This window comes from Xiphophorus maculatus, chromosome 16 (assembly GCF_002775205.1).
Source record: "Xiphophorus maculatus strain JP 163 A chromosome 16, X_maculatus-5.0-male, whole genome shotgun sequence".
NCBI classification, from domain to species: domain Eukaryota; kingdom Metazoa; phylum Chordata; class Actinopteri; order Cyprinodontiformes; family Poeciliidae; genus Xiphophorus; species Xiphophorus maculatus.
In genome coordinates, this window is record NC_036458.1 from 19,453,482 (window position 1) to 19,470,678 (window position 17,197).

Consider the following 17,197-nt stretch of genomic DNA (forward strand, 5'->3'; position numbering starts at 1 on the left):
GTTAATCAGCTGATTAGTTTGTGGCACCAGGTGTCTTCAAAATTTAACCCTTACACAATATTCTAATTTTGTGACACACGGAATTTTGGATTTTCATTTGTTGCCACTTCAAATCATCAAAATTAAATGAAATAAACATTTGAATGCATCAGTCTGTGTGCAATGAATAAATATGATGTACAAGTTACACCTTTTGAATGCAATTACTGAAATAAATCAAGTTTTTCAAAATATTCTAATTTACTGGCTTTTACCTGTGTATATATATATATATCTTTATATATATAGATACACATCTCTATCTATCTATCTATCTATCTATCTATCTATCTATCTATCTATCTATCTATCTATCTATCTATCTATCTATCTATCTATCTATCTATCTATCTATCTATCTATCTATCTATCTATCTATCTATCTATCTATATAGAGATATAGATATATATCTATATATTTATATATATATTTTTTTTCAGGTTGCTTTTTTAATTATTTGTAACAGGTTACAAGTTTCATTTTAAATTTTGTTTAGCCTTTTGTTGATGTTAAATAATTCTCTGTCTCATTTGCTTTCATTTTCGGTCACGCTTATATGCAAATTTCAAGGTTTATAATGTATCACTGTTACAAAAACATTTTTATTTATTTTTTCCCATCTCTTAAAATATCATGTTACGATTGAACCATATCCATCACCAATTACATTGTAAATGTTTATATGTGTCAGTTTAAAATAAACCAGGTTTATGTTTATTCAGTATGCCAAGATTAAATGTGCCATGTCTTGGGTGTGGCAAAGATTACAGGCCAATTTGAAACTTGAACGTTATGATTTAAAATGGCATAAAATGCTTGTGGTGGTTTGTGGTTTTGCAAAATATTTTTTTTTATTATCAGAGTATGGATTGTGAAACAAAAATAGTTACAATACAGAAGAAAAGACATTTACAAATGTTCACCTTATTTAACCTGATAACATTTTCTTCACATTGATGTGAATAAATTACTTAAACTCTTGGAAATACAAGTTTCATTCATGTTTCGTCAAAAGTCATAAAAGCTTTTCTTACCTTGTTTCCGTTTTACTGGTTTAGTGAATCTTTGTTGTCACAGCATTGGGTGTACCGATTTCCTTTTAGATTGAAACCCCCCAAAGAGATTCTTATTTATAATGTCTCTTGTCCTAACAAACTCCTCCTGCAGTCTCTCATTGGCTGAAAACTCTGCTTGTGAAAAAAAGAGGAAACCAAAAGTGAAAGAAAGATTGTTCTTTTCTTTGAAACCATGTGATTTAAAAGAAATCGACATGCAAGCTACATGTTTCTACATAGACACATTCTGCTGGCTGGCTGAAACAGTGGCAGAATAAAAGCATAAAATGGGCATTACAATGTAGAAGGGGAAAGAGGTTTTGTGTCAGAGTGATAAGAAAATAAAGTTATTCTGACACAAGTATACAGATTTGTTTTTCACCTTTTTTTCCCTTTTTTGGGGGATATTTAGGGGCAAAACTGTGAGTCTAAGAGTTTATTAAAGTGTGACTCAAGGAATACAATTTTGTCTTATTATTAAGAATTTTAAGAGTGTAACTGCTGTTTTGCAAAAAATCTACATTTCCCAAACTCCTATAGGATTTTTTCTCTGCAACATCAACTTCTCAGTTAAAATACACAAATAGTTTTGCACCAAATGTACCTTCATACCACAGATTCCTCCTGCTGTGTTTGTGCACAATCCCTGTATCTGTTTGAACATATTTCCAAGTCTGCCTCTGATTGGCTTACAATGATTACCTTTTCCTTTTTAGCCAGTCATCAGCACAAATAACATGGAAGTAGAGATTCTTTTCTCTCTTAACTCCTGGGCCGGCCCGGTTTCAGAAAGCAGGATAAGTGAACGTTCTTATCCTTTCACTTATAAGAAAGGATAAGTACTTTCTTATAAGTGAAGAAAGTTCACTTATAAGTAACTATGTGCACATCCTGGCTTTTCAGTTTCAGAAAGCCAGATATCTGTTATACTGAGTAACTTGTTGAATTGAACCAACTCTGCTTGGTAGTACAATTGTTTTGGAAAATCCTGAGTTTGTTCTATTGATCTGCTGAGACCTGGGACAGAAATGGAGTATTATTTTCTGGGGCTGCCTGTACATGTTAGGTGTTATAAATATAATGTTAGAAAACAAATACTCTGCAGAAATCTCTATCAGAAGAGGGTGATCACACTGCGATTAAATGTTTGATCATAATGTGTTACACCACATTCTGTAACCACTGCATATTGTGACTGTAGGAGGCGCTGTTGCAGTTTTATACCACTTTGCCACATAGGCATAATAAAGACGAGAATATGTTACTGAACTATTGCAGATTTCTGAAGCTGTTCTTATAAAATTAATAACATTTGACTTTTTTGCTTTAGATGAAGGAGAGAGCTAACAGAAATAGTTTGACTGAAATATTTAGTAATTTGCTATAAGAAATGGTTACAGAAAAATATACAATAGTTTACCGTTTCAGTTCAGACCAAACGTTTGGACACACCTTCTCATTGAATTCAATGAGAAAGTATGTCCAAACTTTTGGTCTGTACTGTATATATTTATATATATTTCTTGTGTATATCATATCTTACCATACATACAGATGTGTACAGGACGTGTATTGTCCTGGGAGTGTTCTTTACTTCAGACATCATCTCAACAAAGCTGACCTAATATCAGTGATTTCAAGCTGAGTAGAGAAATACATTTTAATTTATTCAATGGTAAACCAATACAATATTACAATAAACAGCAACTCTGTTTACGAATTAGATTGTTAAATGTGTGAATTAAATCATGGAAGAGTAGAATGTCCAAATTTCCTAAATATACATTTTACAAGAAGCTAAAACAAAGTTTGGTTGTTATCACTGGATAAATGTACAAAAGTTATTTATAAAGTGTACATATCAGTATGAACATAAACACATTGATCAAGTTTTTCCAACCACTTGCAAACACTTCAAATCAAAAGTGTTTTCTGACCGTTGTACTTTCATAGTGTTAGCTATATATCACAACTACAGTGAAAGAAAACCAGATGGGCAAAAGTTAAAGACTAATAAAGAATGTTAAAGTGAAGAGACAACCAGATTTCTAGACAGTTATTATTCTTAATGTCTAAACTTTGATCTCTTCCTCCTCCTCAGATAAACCATGTGCTGTTTTTTGGCTCGTCCTCGTTCCTCTGGTGAAGGATCCTCCACCGTAATGTTTAGCGAGGACATCCGCCGCCCTCTGGAACCTCTCTGCCTCAATGGCCGATTCCTCCTTATGAGAAGAACAGGAAGTGACATCAGGCGTCCTCACAGACCCCCGGTCCTCCTTACGCTCCTTCCAGGTAGAGATAACTCTCCCGTTCACTTTGGACCTAAAAGACATACTGCACTGGGACGGGTTGGGGGAACTCGCTGTCGGGGTCTGAATGGGTGTCTCTGTCAGAGAGCTGGTGTCAGCTTTATCCTCTTCCTCCTCTTCTTCACCTCCTGCCTGGCTGTGATTGGATACCTGCAGAGAGCTGGGGTTGTCAATCAAAGCCAACACCTCAGTCATTAGAGAAGGTCCGAGGTCGACGGTGAAGGAGGCCAGAGAGTCAGAGCGAGTCAACGCGCCGCAGCCGTTGTCTGCTGGAGACGTTCTCCACACGTCGCCATCTTGAATCTGTCTGTCAAGTCGAGAGACTCGAGGCAGAGTCAGGAATCCAGACTGGAGACCTGGAAAGAGAAAATGAAAGCAAATGCCAGTTTAAGCTTGTATTTAGATTAAGGGATTTCTTTTTCAATACAAACTTAGTTTAAAGAAAACGTGTTGTATAGTGTTAGGTTAGTTTAAATCGTATTTCTCTGACCGGTTCCAGTTTGTCTGTGGTATGGTAAATCTAGTTCATGCAACATGAGTTAATTATTGAGAACCACAGGGTTTAGTGCTTGGGTCAGTTTACCTTCACACCTGTCTTTTTACATAAGACATAAAAAATTTTCACATCTTTGGACCTGAGACAAGTTAGAATGAGACAATTTAGAATGAGACAAGTTAGGCAGTCACATACGATGGATGCATTAATTTAAGACAAATAACTTGATGTCACAGTTGGGCGACATGAATAAACACAGCAGTTGGCATCTTTAACAAACATTAAATTATAGGTGCTGAGATAGATAGAAGACAATGTGTGTGTTGCCCTTTAACCTATTGATATTGATACCTTGGTATTTGTCTTCAGCCAGCACATACTAGTTCAATCCCATAATAAAAAAGTTTCAAGAGAACCTTTTATTACTTAGTCATGATTATTCTTCCCACAAGGGTTGTAGAAAGCTTCTAGACTGGATTATCTTATTTCCTTATGATCCAAATACTAATAATTACCCATCAGGCGTCAGGACAAGCTTATCAGTCTAACCAAGTTATTTCTAAGTTACATGTTTATTATTTTTTAAATCCTGTTAAAATATTTGGGACACCTTTTTTCTAAAGTATAACTAAAGATGGAGGTCAACTCAACTCATTCATAAGCCTACCAGAAGATTGGCTGAAAACTGAAATTGAAAATTGGACTACATTAATGTATTTTTATTACATTAGTAGTACATATCCTGTTAAATTAAACCTTTTTTAACAGGAAGGCATCAAACACCACCTCTATTAAGATGTACATTGTTATAGTGTTTGTGCAAACATACAATCTTTAGAGGAACCATTGAGACTAAAGGCTTCATTCACTCCAGTTCAGTTCATTGTGGGGCTGCAGCTTGAGTTTCAAGTTTAAGTTTATGCAAGCTGGGTGGAGAGCCATATCTGACTTCCTGTTGATGCTGGATAGTAGTGAGTTTCATGTTTTGTGTTGTGGAGCTCTGATTAGTAGTCTGTACCTATAAACAAGAATATGTAAGGCATCATTATTTGACCCAGAAATTAGTAAGTAAATGTGAAAACCGTTAACATTAAGAACAGCACACTCTTTACAGACATTTGCTGTACATTGTGGATGTCATAAAATAGACAAAGAAACTATTTGGGTTTTTGCTCAGCAGTGCAGCTGTCTGACCAGAAGGTGGCGGTATAAACCAAGAGTTTAAGGGTTTCCCACTGTGTCATCCTGACGGGGCTAAACTCGCAGGTTTCAACATCACAACTGTCTGGTCATAAATAATAAACATTTCAGATAGATATCACACTACTTAAAGAGAGTAGGAAAACAATAACTGTATGAAGGAAATCTCAAATTATCAAATTCACATAAATCTCATCAAATAATGTCCCATATGAACAGTTAGAGGTAAATATGGGTGTAAATGAAACCAAGTAATTATAAAACATTAAACAAACACAACTATCCCCAAGATCTCTGCCTCTCTCTGTCCGTCCGATTGAGCTAATTCCTTTTGAGTTGGATAAGAAACTGGGAAAGGGGGCGAGGGGATTTCCATTCCCTACACACAGCTGGCTGACAGGCTCTGATTGGAGAGCAGATGCAACAAATGTTGGGTTTGTGCTCATTTTCTCAGGCCCACACACACAAACACAAGAGATGACAGGAAATACCCGGTGAGTTTCTCTCCGCTCAGCGGAACGGTGTTTGTGTTTGTCGCTCTAATCGTGTGCAGGTGTTGCCAAGGTGAATCCAGATGAGTCAGAAGAAGCTGGGATGTTTGCTGGTTGTCTTGGAGGAATGTGGGGGGGGGAGATGTAAAACAAAACGGAGGAGGTGGGTTTCGTCTTCTCTGTTTGCGTTTTTATAGTTCTGTTCGATGAGTTAGATTTGCTTCGTGTTAAATCACTCTTACAATCTCATACGTTCAGTACTTTGAAAAAGTATTCATACCGCTTTGGCTTTTTCACATTTTCTCCCATGACATCTACAGACTATCAGCTACAAACTGACACCAACTCAAAAAAACACTTATTTATGCAGTGGGAGGAAAATACAAGGTATTATATGAATAACAACCTTAAAAGTGTGGCTTGCAATTTAGAAAAGTTCAAAACATCATCCCAAGTTTTCACAAAGCATGACTTAATCCATACATTTCCTGCGACTGACTGCTAACTTTTCGAGACATGGCCGTCCACCTTAACTTCCGGGTGGGGGAAGGAGAAAATTAATCAGAGAAGCAGCAAAGAGGTCCATGGTAAATGTGAATGCACTGACAGCCACGTAGCAGATAAAGTAAACATGTAGAGGAAGGTGATCTGGTGATATGAAACAAAAATAGAACCATGTGAACTACACGAAAAACACTAAAACTGGACCACTCCCTGAACACACTATACTGATATTGAAATTTGGAAGTGCTGTGGGTGAGCTTTTCATTAGCAGGTCCATGTTGGTTGATTGGAAATGTAACAAAATGCTGGAAGAAAACCTGTTGGAGGCTGAAAAAGACTTGAGACCGAGACAAAAGTTCACCTTCCAGCTGCACACCGATCCAAACGAGAGCCATGTGTTAGATTGGCCTAGCCAAAGTCCAGACCTAAATCCAACGGATAATCGGTGGCAAGACTTGAAAATTTCTACTTAAAGATTATCTTCATCCAACCGGACTGAGCAAAGATTCAGTGAAAACGTTCAGTGGTGTGAATACTTTTGTAAGCTAAATGTCTTTTCAGCATCTCTGGGTTTTTCTTGTACATTTTTATGCACAATGTTTTATCAGTTGCTTTCACAAGAAGCATTGCTGCCTTTCAGAGAATCAGTTGTTCATTATTATCTTCACTGTCTTTAATAACTAACACCTGCAGGTTGTAAAACCCGCTGAAGGAAATGTCAAAAGTCCTCCTGAAAGTTGATGCCGACTTAAGACCGTAAAAGGTTTGGCCTCACTTGCTCTGACAGTGTTGATAATCTGACCGATCACGTTCTTTCACTTACCAGTGACGACCCATTTAATTAATCTTGATTTATTTGTTATGAAATAATCCTTGACGCAGAGGATCATGCTTCATCGTCTAGTAAAACTATCATGTTTGAGTATGATCTCAACCTTTAGTATCTCTGCTCACTTCTAATGAAGATAATCCCCCTCTGTAAGATCCTTAACACCAATCCCATGCTGGCACGGATTATCTGTCTTATCTCACCATATGTGCAGAAGGAGTCATCCGTCGAGCCCATGGAGTTGGGGAACAGCGCCCTCTGCAGGCATCCGTTCACAGAGTCTATGTTCAGCTGAGGCAAAGAGATGGCGTTTTTAATGATGGGTGAGATGTCCGGAGGCGGGGACGACAGGTCCCGGGAGCCGCCCCGGGGCCGCGGCACAGAGGTCCTCCGCACGTGGCGGAAGGTGCGCGTGAAGAAGCCGGTGGACTTGGAGCTGCTCGCCGAGTCCGGGCTCCCCGGCTCCCGGATGCCGCCGTAGTTGCTGAGGAAGGACGTGTCGCCGAACACGTCGCCGCCGCGGCCCACGTGCATGGTGTGTCGGAAGTCCCCGAGCGGGGGGCTGATCATGTCCACCGAGAGGTCGCTCTTGAAGCGACGCTTCCCCTGAGAGCCAGACACCAGGCCTTTGATTCCTGGCAGCTTTCCCAGACTCATGGTGGAAGAAAAAGTTGTGTAAAATCCCTTTTAAAATGACTGGTTGTGTCTTGAGTTTGAGTTCATGTCCGTCAAGTTTAGAAAATCTTTGGCTCCACTGTAAAACCAGAGAGAAAGAAACCAAATCAGTCAAGGACAGGAAGCATAAATGTTCAGCTGTTCAAATATTAAATCCATTCTTCATACATTCACTGCGCTTCCCGCTGCTTCTCTTTATGATCCGCGCCGTGGGATGCCAACACGGCCACTCTGTCTGCTTATATGCTTTTCTCTCTTCCCTGCACATCTTTCCCAAACAACCCAACTCCCTTTTCTCCTGCTCAGCAGCAGCTTTCAGTCACGACAGCATAACAAAGAGGAGAAATTACAAGGCCGCGCCGGGTCTCCTCTGGTTACCACAGTCCGTGCGGTTGGAGAGTTGTGGTCCGTCAGGGCACCGGGTATATTTGGTTCAGTGGATGGCTGCCCAGACATACACAATCCAACCGCATGTGTACATACACCGAAAGCTTGCTGTGAGATGAAGGCAATAAAAAAAGACTTGCGTTTACTCTTAATTCTATATTTTGTAGACATCGGGAACTGAACTGATCTCAGTTGGAGTTCGCCACCTTAAGAGGATCACCTCCCCAGGAACGTGCGCGGCCTCTTACCCAAACCTACGAAAGTTTCTTGTGGTTAAACGTCATCTTCCGGAGGCGGGCCAGCTTTCTTGCTGAAAGTTAAGCAACTCTTAAGAGAAAATTTAAAGAATCTTACAAAGTGCAGCGCAGTTTTGTCTCCTTACCCTTATCTTATTAACCTACAAACACTTTATACATTTTTTCTTTCCTTGTACGATTACAGCACGCTTGAAATTTCCTACAAACAAAGAAATAAATAATTCCTTACTGTAAGTGAGGCCTGGTCACAAAGTCCAGCAAGACCTTCAGTGTCTCTCTGTCAGACCAAGGTGAAAAGGCAGGGGTCCATAATCACATGCTGAAAAGCATCCATGTGTGGCACCATGCAGTCTGTCAGGACATCCTGTCGCTTCTCTTCTCAGTCCACCGCTTCCTCTGCACCAAAGATCCAAGTCCGCGCCGAATCAAAACCGTCACAGAAGAATTTGGACGCGCCGTCGTAAAGCGTTTAAATCCAGGAACTGTTTTGTCTGCATCGTCCTGGAAGAACGGCAAGACTCCCCCCAGGATTGTTCGTTGGCCTGGATTAGCTGCTAATCCTCTCTGTGTGTCTCCCCTCCCTGCCCCGACTCCCTCGATCGGTGGCTGCCTTCTTCAATCCACTTAGTCCCTCAGAGTTTTCCAGGTGGCGGCGGGGGGCCTCTGTTTTCATTTAGTTCACATTAGGAAGGCTAAAGACCAGAGAGAGAAAAGGAGAGAGCAGTCAGTGGTTTATCAAGGCGAAGGCAAGGAGCAGTCAGGCAAACATAAAAACATTAGGAAACTTTGGTCTGATTGATGCTTTTTCACTGTAAAACAAACCTGACAGTGTAAGAGGCTTAAGGTGGGGTCTCTTGCCAGATTTCATAATGTTACATAGTTTATATTAGGCTTATTTAACCAATGAGAGAGATGGTCAACAAAAAAGTTACTTGACGCAGCTCCTTTTGAGTTTCTCTCTTCTCCTGATGTACATTTTGAATTTGTCTGTTTATGCAATCCGAAGGCCATGCTGTTTTGTTATTCCTGGTCAATGTTTTTGCTGGAGAAATGAAAATAAGGAAACGGTGCTAAGCTCCAAACACGTGACCTGTCCAGGACACGGCCAGAGTTGGATTAACGTCTCAGGGTGTTTTAATTCACAAGCCAGAGATGCAACCCGGTCGATCTTTAAATTGTGATGCAACAACTTTTAAATCCTCTTGTAGGACTTTTAGCTAATCTGCTTTTTCTATTGTTTTAGGGACGCCCCTATGATTTTAAATATACACTATTGGTAAAGGAGAAGTTGTAAGTACTCTACTCCCGTTACGTATTGACACCCGATACATAATAGTCTGCTGCATCATTGTATACGTCCCTAAGCAAAGATGCACCAAAAAAAATACATTTTTTGACTTGAATTTGCTTATTTCCAGCTGGAAACTCAATAATTAAATTGTCCTTCGATCAGTAAACACAACAACTATAAGCGCTGACAAATTGTGATCTCAGCCACCCTCTTTAGTGTGAAGTGAAAAGATTATGGTATGAAATCAAAGGAAGCTATTTCAAGTACAGTAAGAATCTGAGAAGTAAGAAGATATTCAATAGCAAACTGTTTTCTACCCAATTTTTTCTCAAATTCAAACTTCTGTCGACATTATAACAGACATTTGTCACGGCTCGCAGAATAGGTGGAGCACAGTGCAGACCGGGCTGTGCTGCATGCCAAGACGTTTGATTGCAGAGCATATATGAGACAATCAAGGAGCCACTGAAAACAGATAATTGATTAAATTATTTTGCATGATAAAGTAAGAAATATATCATAAAATCAACTGATTACAGAGTGAATATATGCATCGGCTGCTTCACATACAGCCAACAACCGGCCTCACATGATGGAATAAAAAGAGAAGTAGAGACAAGAGGAAGATAATTAGTCATTCAAAGCAATTCAGACTTCTGAGAGGCTGAACTGTTTAGGACAAAATAGGGAGAAATGCACCGAAAGATAATCAATTATTGATCATTTCCATTGAGGTTTGGGGAGAACGAAAAGCATCTGTGCTGATTGTAACTACAAAAAGATTTAAGTGCAAAAAAAGTTAGCCGTCTTTCAACCTGATCTTCTTGCTACAGCTGCAGTAGTGGATCTCAGGTCACCATGAGCCGATTGAAAAAATAAATCCATCCCCAGAGTGCTGGGAAGCTCTGAAGCTAAGCGGACATGTGCTGTATCAATCACCTCATCAGTCGATTTGGCCGATCGTCTGACTGTCTGCCGGAAATATCTTTCCGACTGTGAGGCCTGGAAAGCACAGGAACGTTCAACCTTCAGTCTGTCAGAAAAATCAGGAGTTTACGGCGTGTTTGACCGAGCGAGGTCAGACTGATGAGTCCCAGCTGATCTGGAGGATTGAAACGTCGCGTAGCAGGGACACAAAAGAGCTCCATGTGAATCCATGGAAACCCAAACATTATTCATCAGAACTAAACAATACCAAACATAACAACAATTACTTGTAAAATTGTAGACTGACATAGTGTTCAATCACTATGAACATTTTCAATTGAAAATATTTTATATGGGCAGTATTATGTGAAATCAACTTTTTTGAGCTTTACTTCATGTTATATTATTAATCCTTCATCAGAAATCTACCTGGAGAGTGTTTTTGATTGTTTCATGACTATTTAAGAAATCCAGTAATCTCCAATGGCAACCATTGGCAATCTGATGGCAACCATTCAGCTTGGCAAAACGCCCAGGTGGACCTAGCCCCGCCTTCAAGGACGAAGCTCCTCCTCAGAGCTGCAGTTTTCGGGCTTTCGCCTCACAGACCAGCCCTCCCTCCCCTGCAACTTCCCCACTCCGCTCCTTCAGACTAGCCAGCGGTAATTAGCAAACATCTGGTGGAACTAGGTATCAGCTGAGTTCATTATAGGACATACAGCACTTCTCATTGAAATGCTGGTAAAAATTTTGTTAACAGATTAATAGAGGAGTGCTTTTATGATGAATTCCTGAAGGTGGAGTTTTAGAAAAAGCAGGAGATTTTAAAGAGACTGGAGCCCAATTTCAAATTTCTTTTAGGTCATATTTTATCTGCACAACATTTTTACAGCAACTGAAGTTAACATAGTTACATGATTGCGCTATAAAACACAAACTTCAGCCTTTTGAAAGGCTGAAGTCACCTGGAACAGTGTGCATCTGAGTATCATGTAAGCTTAGTCCTCTCTAAGGATTTATTTACACTCCAACAAGTTCAGGAATATGAAAAAAAGTTTCCTATTTCCTTTGGAGTACATTTTTAAGCTACATTTAAGAGAATGTAACTTGTAATTCACAGATTTTTTAACAACTTAATTGACTGGTTCTCACTTTCTACTTTCCGTTCCAAATTCCTCTCCCCTCATTTCAGCTCTCCGTGTGACTTTTCTCCTTCCCAAGTCATTTTGTGTGCAGTAAAACTTAACCATAAGTGCTCCTTTAAACTGCGAAACTAGCACATTAATTCACTTTGGGAACTTCATTCCCCAAATTGGTCCTGTTAGAAACACAGAGAAAGTCATTAAGGTCTGTCAGACATGGTGTTTATCTCCAAACTGTACCTGCAGGCGCCCCATAAACAAGCCTCAGAGCAGACATGGAGGTCGGAGGCCATGATGGCAAAGGCATGCAAATAAACTATGTGACATTTCTACCTTCTAAAATGTGCTTCTACTTCCTTTTCTTTTCTTTTTGTCTGTCGCTTAAATCAGACTTGCTGTCATTTGTTTCTGTCTTCCTCTCAGGCACACACACACACACACACCCGTCAAACATACTTCCCTTTTCATGCGTTTTTCTACTGCTTTAAGCAAACAACTTGCGCTACGGAACCAGAAATGGCAGAACAGAGCGCTATTGATATTTCTGGGTTTGCCCAGGCATGTCAGTGAGGACCGCACAAACAGATGCAGGTCACCGCTGCCGTCGGCCAGCTCCGGCCCCGTTTGCTCTGGTCCGACTGGAGGCACGGCACCAGCTAGCTGTGGTTGAGGTCAGAATGCCCTGACCGCTACGCAGAGCTCAAAAATACAGCAGTTTATAGGAATCTGCTGCTCCGACGTGGCGATGCATTTTTCTGTCCGGCCTCAGGCTTGTAAAAACACTTGACATATGGCTCCAGACTGGATATATTTAAATATCTCTACCATACAGAGATTGAAATTTATGCCTTTTTGTTTTGGAAAAGAGCTCAGACAGATTTTATGGAGAGTGTCTGTTAAAGAGGTTGTGTTATGTGTTTTCCAGCCATATAGTATCGATTTATACCACAATCAAGTGGGTATGTTACCTTCAATTTTTATAAAAATGACTTAAAATAAATTTGATTTAGTAATTTGATACCTTGAAATTGGGCCTCTGTCTCTTTAAGAAGCTCCTGCTCTTCCCGAATCTCCTCCTTCAGGAAATCATCACAACATGGCTCCTCTATTAATCCTTTAACAATGATTTTACCAGCGTTGCTCTGAGAAGTAGCTGCTATAATGAGCTCAGCAGATGCGCAGTCCCACCAGGTGTTTGCTAATTGCTGCTGGCTAGTCTGAAGGAGCTGAGTAAGGGGATGTTGTAATCAAGGTGAAGTACAGGGTTATTTTTTCCACAATGCATTAAGTTTTGCATATAAATGTGTACAGTCAGGCATGTAGGCATTTATTTTTTGATATTTATTACTATCGGAGGAAAGGGAGCTGAATACAAATCACGGTTCTCTTTTCTGCAACGTGACAACATATGAAAAAGTTCAGCAGGTATAAAGTGTTTTTCAAATCGCTGCGCCTGTGAAAAATTTCAGATATCAGTCTCTCTATCCGGAGCAACACCCACTTCACGCTGCCGAGCACCGAAAAGTGACTTGACACATGCGTCGGATCGGAACTGGCACTGTAAATGAACTTCCTGTTTCCTCCCCTTCGCCCTTTTATTGATGGTCTGCCGAGTCAACAAAATAGTTCATGAGACAAAAAGGTAAAAAAAAAAAATCCTCAAGACTCCCATGCTGATTTATCTTATCGCACTGTAAAGAAAGCAGAGCAGGAAAGAAAAACACACGTCAGATTTTACAGGGAGGCTCATAGCTGTGCAATCGTTCGCTGGTTTCATAAGCTCTTCTTCTTAATGCATGAGGGGGTCGGTCAACAAACCACAAGGGGGGGGAAAAAGGTCAAACATGAGAAAAGTGCAAATATTTCTAAGCTCTTTTAAGAGCTCGGCAGAACAAAGAGTTCGTCTAAATGTCTTGTGCAAACACAAGAGGTGCAGCAAAGATAAACCTGGATCTTCAAAAAGGGGTTTTGCCAAGTCTACGCCCAAAAGCAAAAGATTTGCGTTGAACTAGTGCAGTACAGCTGACATATTGTGCCGAAACGTTGGACTGTGTTGTGATTTAAACTCCAGGTGCCAGGTGGAAGAATTAAAGACCGTGCTCTTTAATTCATGCTTTTGAATTAAAGAACATTAAAGCATTTTTTTTTTTTGCAGTTTAGATAAAATTCAAATTTACTTAGTTTGTTAAATACTTCCTTGCTTTTGTGATAAATTCATCTTACGTAAGTTTTAACTTTGTAGCTGTTTCATGTGTGTCAACATTAAAGTTTAAGACTGTACTTTGGAGGGAAATGTATAAAAATCTGTCCTTTCTTTTTAGTCATTCTTCATAATGGACACAGGAGAGCGTGACATTGAAGCAATGATAGAGTTGAATTAATCTTAAATCTTGAAATAGAGACAAGAAAACTCACTCATATCCACAGTCGGAAATTATTAGGAAGTCTAAATCAACTGATTTTTGATAATTAAACTATAAAAAAATATGTAGCTTTATGTTATTAAAGTTAAAGTTTAATCAGTAATACGTTTATAACAAGTTTATGTCAGATCATGATTTCTTGGTTAATGTCAAGTTGTCATAACAAAGACATTTTGAATAATATTAACTTTGTATTAAAAGTGCCATGATTAACCGAATGACACTTTATGACAACAGTCATAAATATTCATGAAGACTTGCTCATGTTCATGTCAGGCGTTATGTCACGTTTATGACGGTGTCATGACAGCCTTATTCACAACCCGTCAAATAAAGTGTTACCACGTTTGCTTCCTGCAACATGCCTCAATCGTTTACTTCTCATAATTCATCCGGTACTTAGTTCTTCTATTCTAATTTTGTGTTTTCTCATCACCTTGTTTTTCTCTGTTCACCTCCACTGGCTTCTCATTCACTGATATTTGTGCTCCTGCAGCAGCTTATACACAACGCTAACAGGAGCACACTTGAATGTGAAGTTGAAGTGAATTATTCATAACATCATATCAGTGGTGCTTCAGAAGTTTAGATAAATTAGTGTTTTTGTCTCAAAAGCAGAATCGTGGCCAGATTAGCTGACCAATTATCCATAGCTCTAAGGATCTTGTGCACATGTGTGTAGGGGTGTGTGTGTGTGTGTTTGTTTTTAATACCTTGTGGGGACCATTTTCCTGACACATACTACGCTGTGGGGACCGAAGCCTGGTCCCAACAAGCGTGAACGCTGTTTTTGGGTCAGGGGTTATATTTAGGACTGAGGTGTGAATTGAGTTTTGGATAGGGTTAGGATAGGGGCAAGGGTAAGGTTTAGGCTGTAGTAGTGAATAGAAGTCAATGGAAAGTCCCCACAAAGATAGCCACTCAAACATGTGGGTGTGTGGGGGGTGGGGATGGGGTGTGTGTGGGTGTGTGGGTGTGTGTGGTTTCAATGGAGAAAAGTGAGCTGCCTGGTTGTAGATTTCTACATCTAATACCATACTTCTCATTGCGTCTCATATTACAACTGAATCCAGTTCTGCCTGTTGTAATTTCATAAAACAAGAATCACAATCAAGATTAATGTGATGGTCCAAAAATAAAAAGACTAAATATTGTCACACTAAAACCACACAACTTATTGCTGCTTGTTTTGTGGTGCAAGTTTAGTCTGAGGTTGCGGCATGAACTTCAAATTTCACACAGAATTTTTAAAAGCTAGCATTAGCACGACTGATTGACAGTTTGGTCTTAGCTGCTACTGATTTCATTGCTCTGTTATTTATGCACACAGATGGACTCGAGTGTGTTTTTGCAGAATAAAGGCGAACTCTTCCTGCACAACATCCTGCAGATGACTCTTTAACCTCTGAAATTACAATCAGTTTCTGTTCAGTCCTACCTTAAATAGCTCTGATCGTGATTCTCCTCGCAGTGATCACTTCCCCATCTACTATCTTTGTCCTTCTGCTGGGTTTGCCGCAAGTTTCTGATCAGACCCGAACTTTGCACTGAAGCAGAGCCGCAGTAGAGCAACTCCGCTACTGCTGCTGCTGCTGCTGCTGCTGCTGGAGGAGGATGGAAAGAAGAGAAGAGGAGAAGGAGGCAAAGGAGGAGGAAGAGGTGGTGGAGGGTGGACCCTATGAAACCTTAGTGACTGCATATTAATGAAGGTTTGCATGTTAAAGGGGCAGTGTTATGTGTTTTCCTGCCACATATATAGTTTCATCTTATAGCACAATCAAGTAATTATGTTACCTTCAGTTATAAAAATGCTATATATTTCAAATGTGACTTAAAATAAATCCAACCAGGCGTTTTGCACAGCTGAATGGTTGCCATGGAGATTAAACGATTACTCAAACAGAATCAGAAAGAATCAAGGTAGCGCTCCAAGTATGTTTTTGATTATGTAATAACTTTATAACACGATGCAAAACTCAAAAAGCTGATTTTATATAACACTTGTGTATTTTATTCCAATTGATTTTTTAAATGGTGAAAACAAATGTTGCATTCTAACTATTCTGGTTCATGCTGACAATATTTGTCCATTTATATGTTAATAATAAAATGGAAGGACATAACAGATTCGATAAAACCAGAATATCAACATGTATTCAACAGGTGGGTTTTTTTAGCCCTCAGAGAGAGAACAAGTTTTGCTGTATTTGGATTTCTTTTAGGCATAAAATGTCCTTGAAATAGCAACCAGCTTTTTAATATCTTTTCAAAGACAGTGGCATGTAAACATTTTCCCTGACAAACACAGCTGGGATGTGGTTTTCATTAGCCTTTGCTAGCAAGAATGAAGTTTAGCATTAGCGCATTTACTGGGCTGGAAAAAGCTCAATCCAAACTTCAAATCTGGATCTAAACTACAACTGCTTATACAACAGTTCTCAACTTTTACAAAGTTTGAATATTCATTCAGAATATAACCTGCTCAAATACTTCGAATTAAAGTTATCTACTAGACGCAACGCAGAACAAAGGAGCAGAGCTAACAACATCTTCAGCTAACTTTTCCAAAAGAAAGTATCTCAGATTGATAGAATTGAGCAATTATTGAACATTACATTTACAAACTATTACAGTTTATCACAATTTAAACACCTTTCTTGGCTAAAACGTAATACCATACGAAGTTATTTTTTGCTGTGTACAAAAACTTTCTGTTTTGCTCAAATGTAGCCGTCCAAACAACAGAAGATAGTTCAGAACCATACCAGCGTGTCACTCTGAGGTTATCACAGGAGGCAAAGTGCTGAAGAATCACATTCTCATGTCAGGCTGAGGCCTCCAATAATAAACCGCTGTGACTTCCCACACCGCTCTGTTTGTGTGTGGTTGGGCTCATGGTCTCATCTAAAAATGGGTTTTTCTTTCTTTCTCTCTTCTTGCTCGTTTGTTTAGCGTAAGAACTCTCTGTGTCTGAACTGGTGATTTTATTTCCTCTCTGGGAATGAAGTGACTCTTTTAATCAGTCACCAGACATTGTCCCTGACCTTTAACCTGCTCCTTAGGCACGATTCCCTCAGTATTACACAGGAGGTCATATAACGTTTGGACGAAAAATATTACTTACTTACCATACTTTCAGAAGTATTCATACCAGGTAAACTTTTACACATT

The 17,197-nt window shown here is 39.4% G+C and overlaps 2 protein-coding genes across 4 annotated transcripts in view; both read right to left on the bottom strand.

Moving 5' to 3' along the window:
- Positions 1–2,276, bottom strand: part of LOC111611685 (interferon-induced very large GTPase 1-like) — a 42,090-nt gene extending 39,814 nt beyond the window's left edge. For 2 of the 3 annotated variants that reach the window (XM_023349378.1, XM_023349376.1), the window contains exon 1: positions 1,075–2,257. The gene's annotated coding sequence lies outside the window, so the exon portion shown is untranslated. Of the gene's footprint in view, positions 1–1,074 lie in introns of all 3 variants that reach the window. The other variant, XM_023349377.1, reaches the window with a different exon arrangement.
- A 356-nt stretch (positions 2,277–2,632) lies between these two features.
- On the bottom strand, positions 2,633–15,633 carry LOC106699750 (cdc42 effector protein 1-like). Its single transcript, XM_014470350.2, has 4 exons — positions 15,465–15,633; positions 8,473–8,935; positions 7,128–7,678; positions 2,633–3,760 (listed from the first exon to the last, which is right to left on the bottom strand). Exons 3-4 carry the CDS (start codon positions 7,579–7,581, stop codon positions 3,168–3,170), a joined length of 1,047 nt encoding a protein of 348 aa, XP_014325836.1. The 5' UTR covers positions 7,582–7,678; positions 8,473–8,935; positions 15,465–15,633; the 3' UTR covers positions 2,633–3,167.
- Positions 15,634–17,197: the final 1,564 nt, after the last annotated feature.

What these genes read in the sequence shown, in the direction of transcription:
- LOC106699750 (XM_014470350.2), bottom strand. Translation starts at nt 7,581, where the DNA reads ATGAGTCTGGGAAAGCTGCCAGGAATCAAAGGCCTGGTGTCTGGCTCT. An exon ending in TGACTCCTTCTGCACATATG is followed by an intron (nt 3,761 to 7,127) that starts GTGAGATAAGAC and finishes TTCTCTTTCCAG; the next exon opens with GTCTCCAGTCTGGATTCCTG.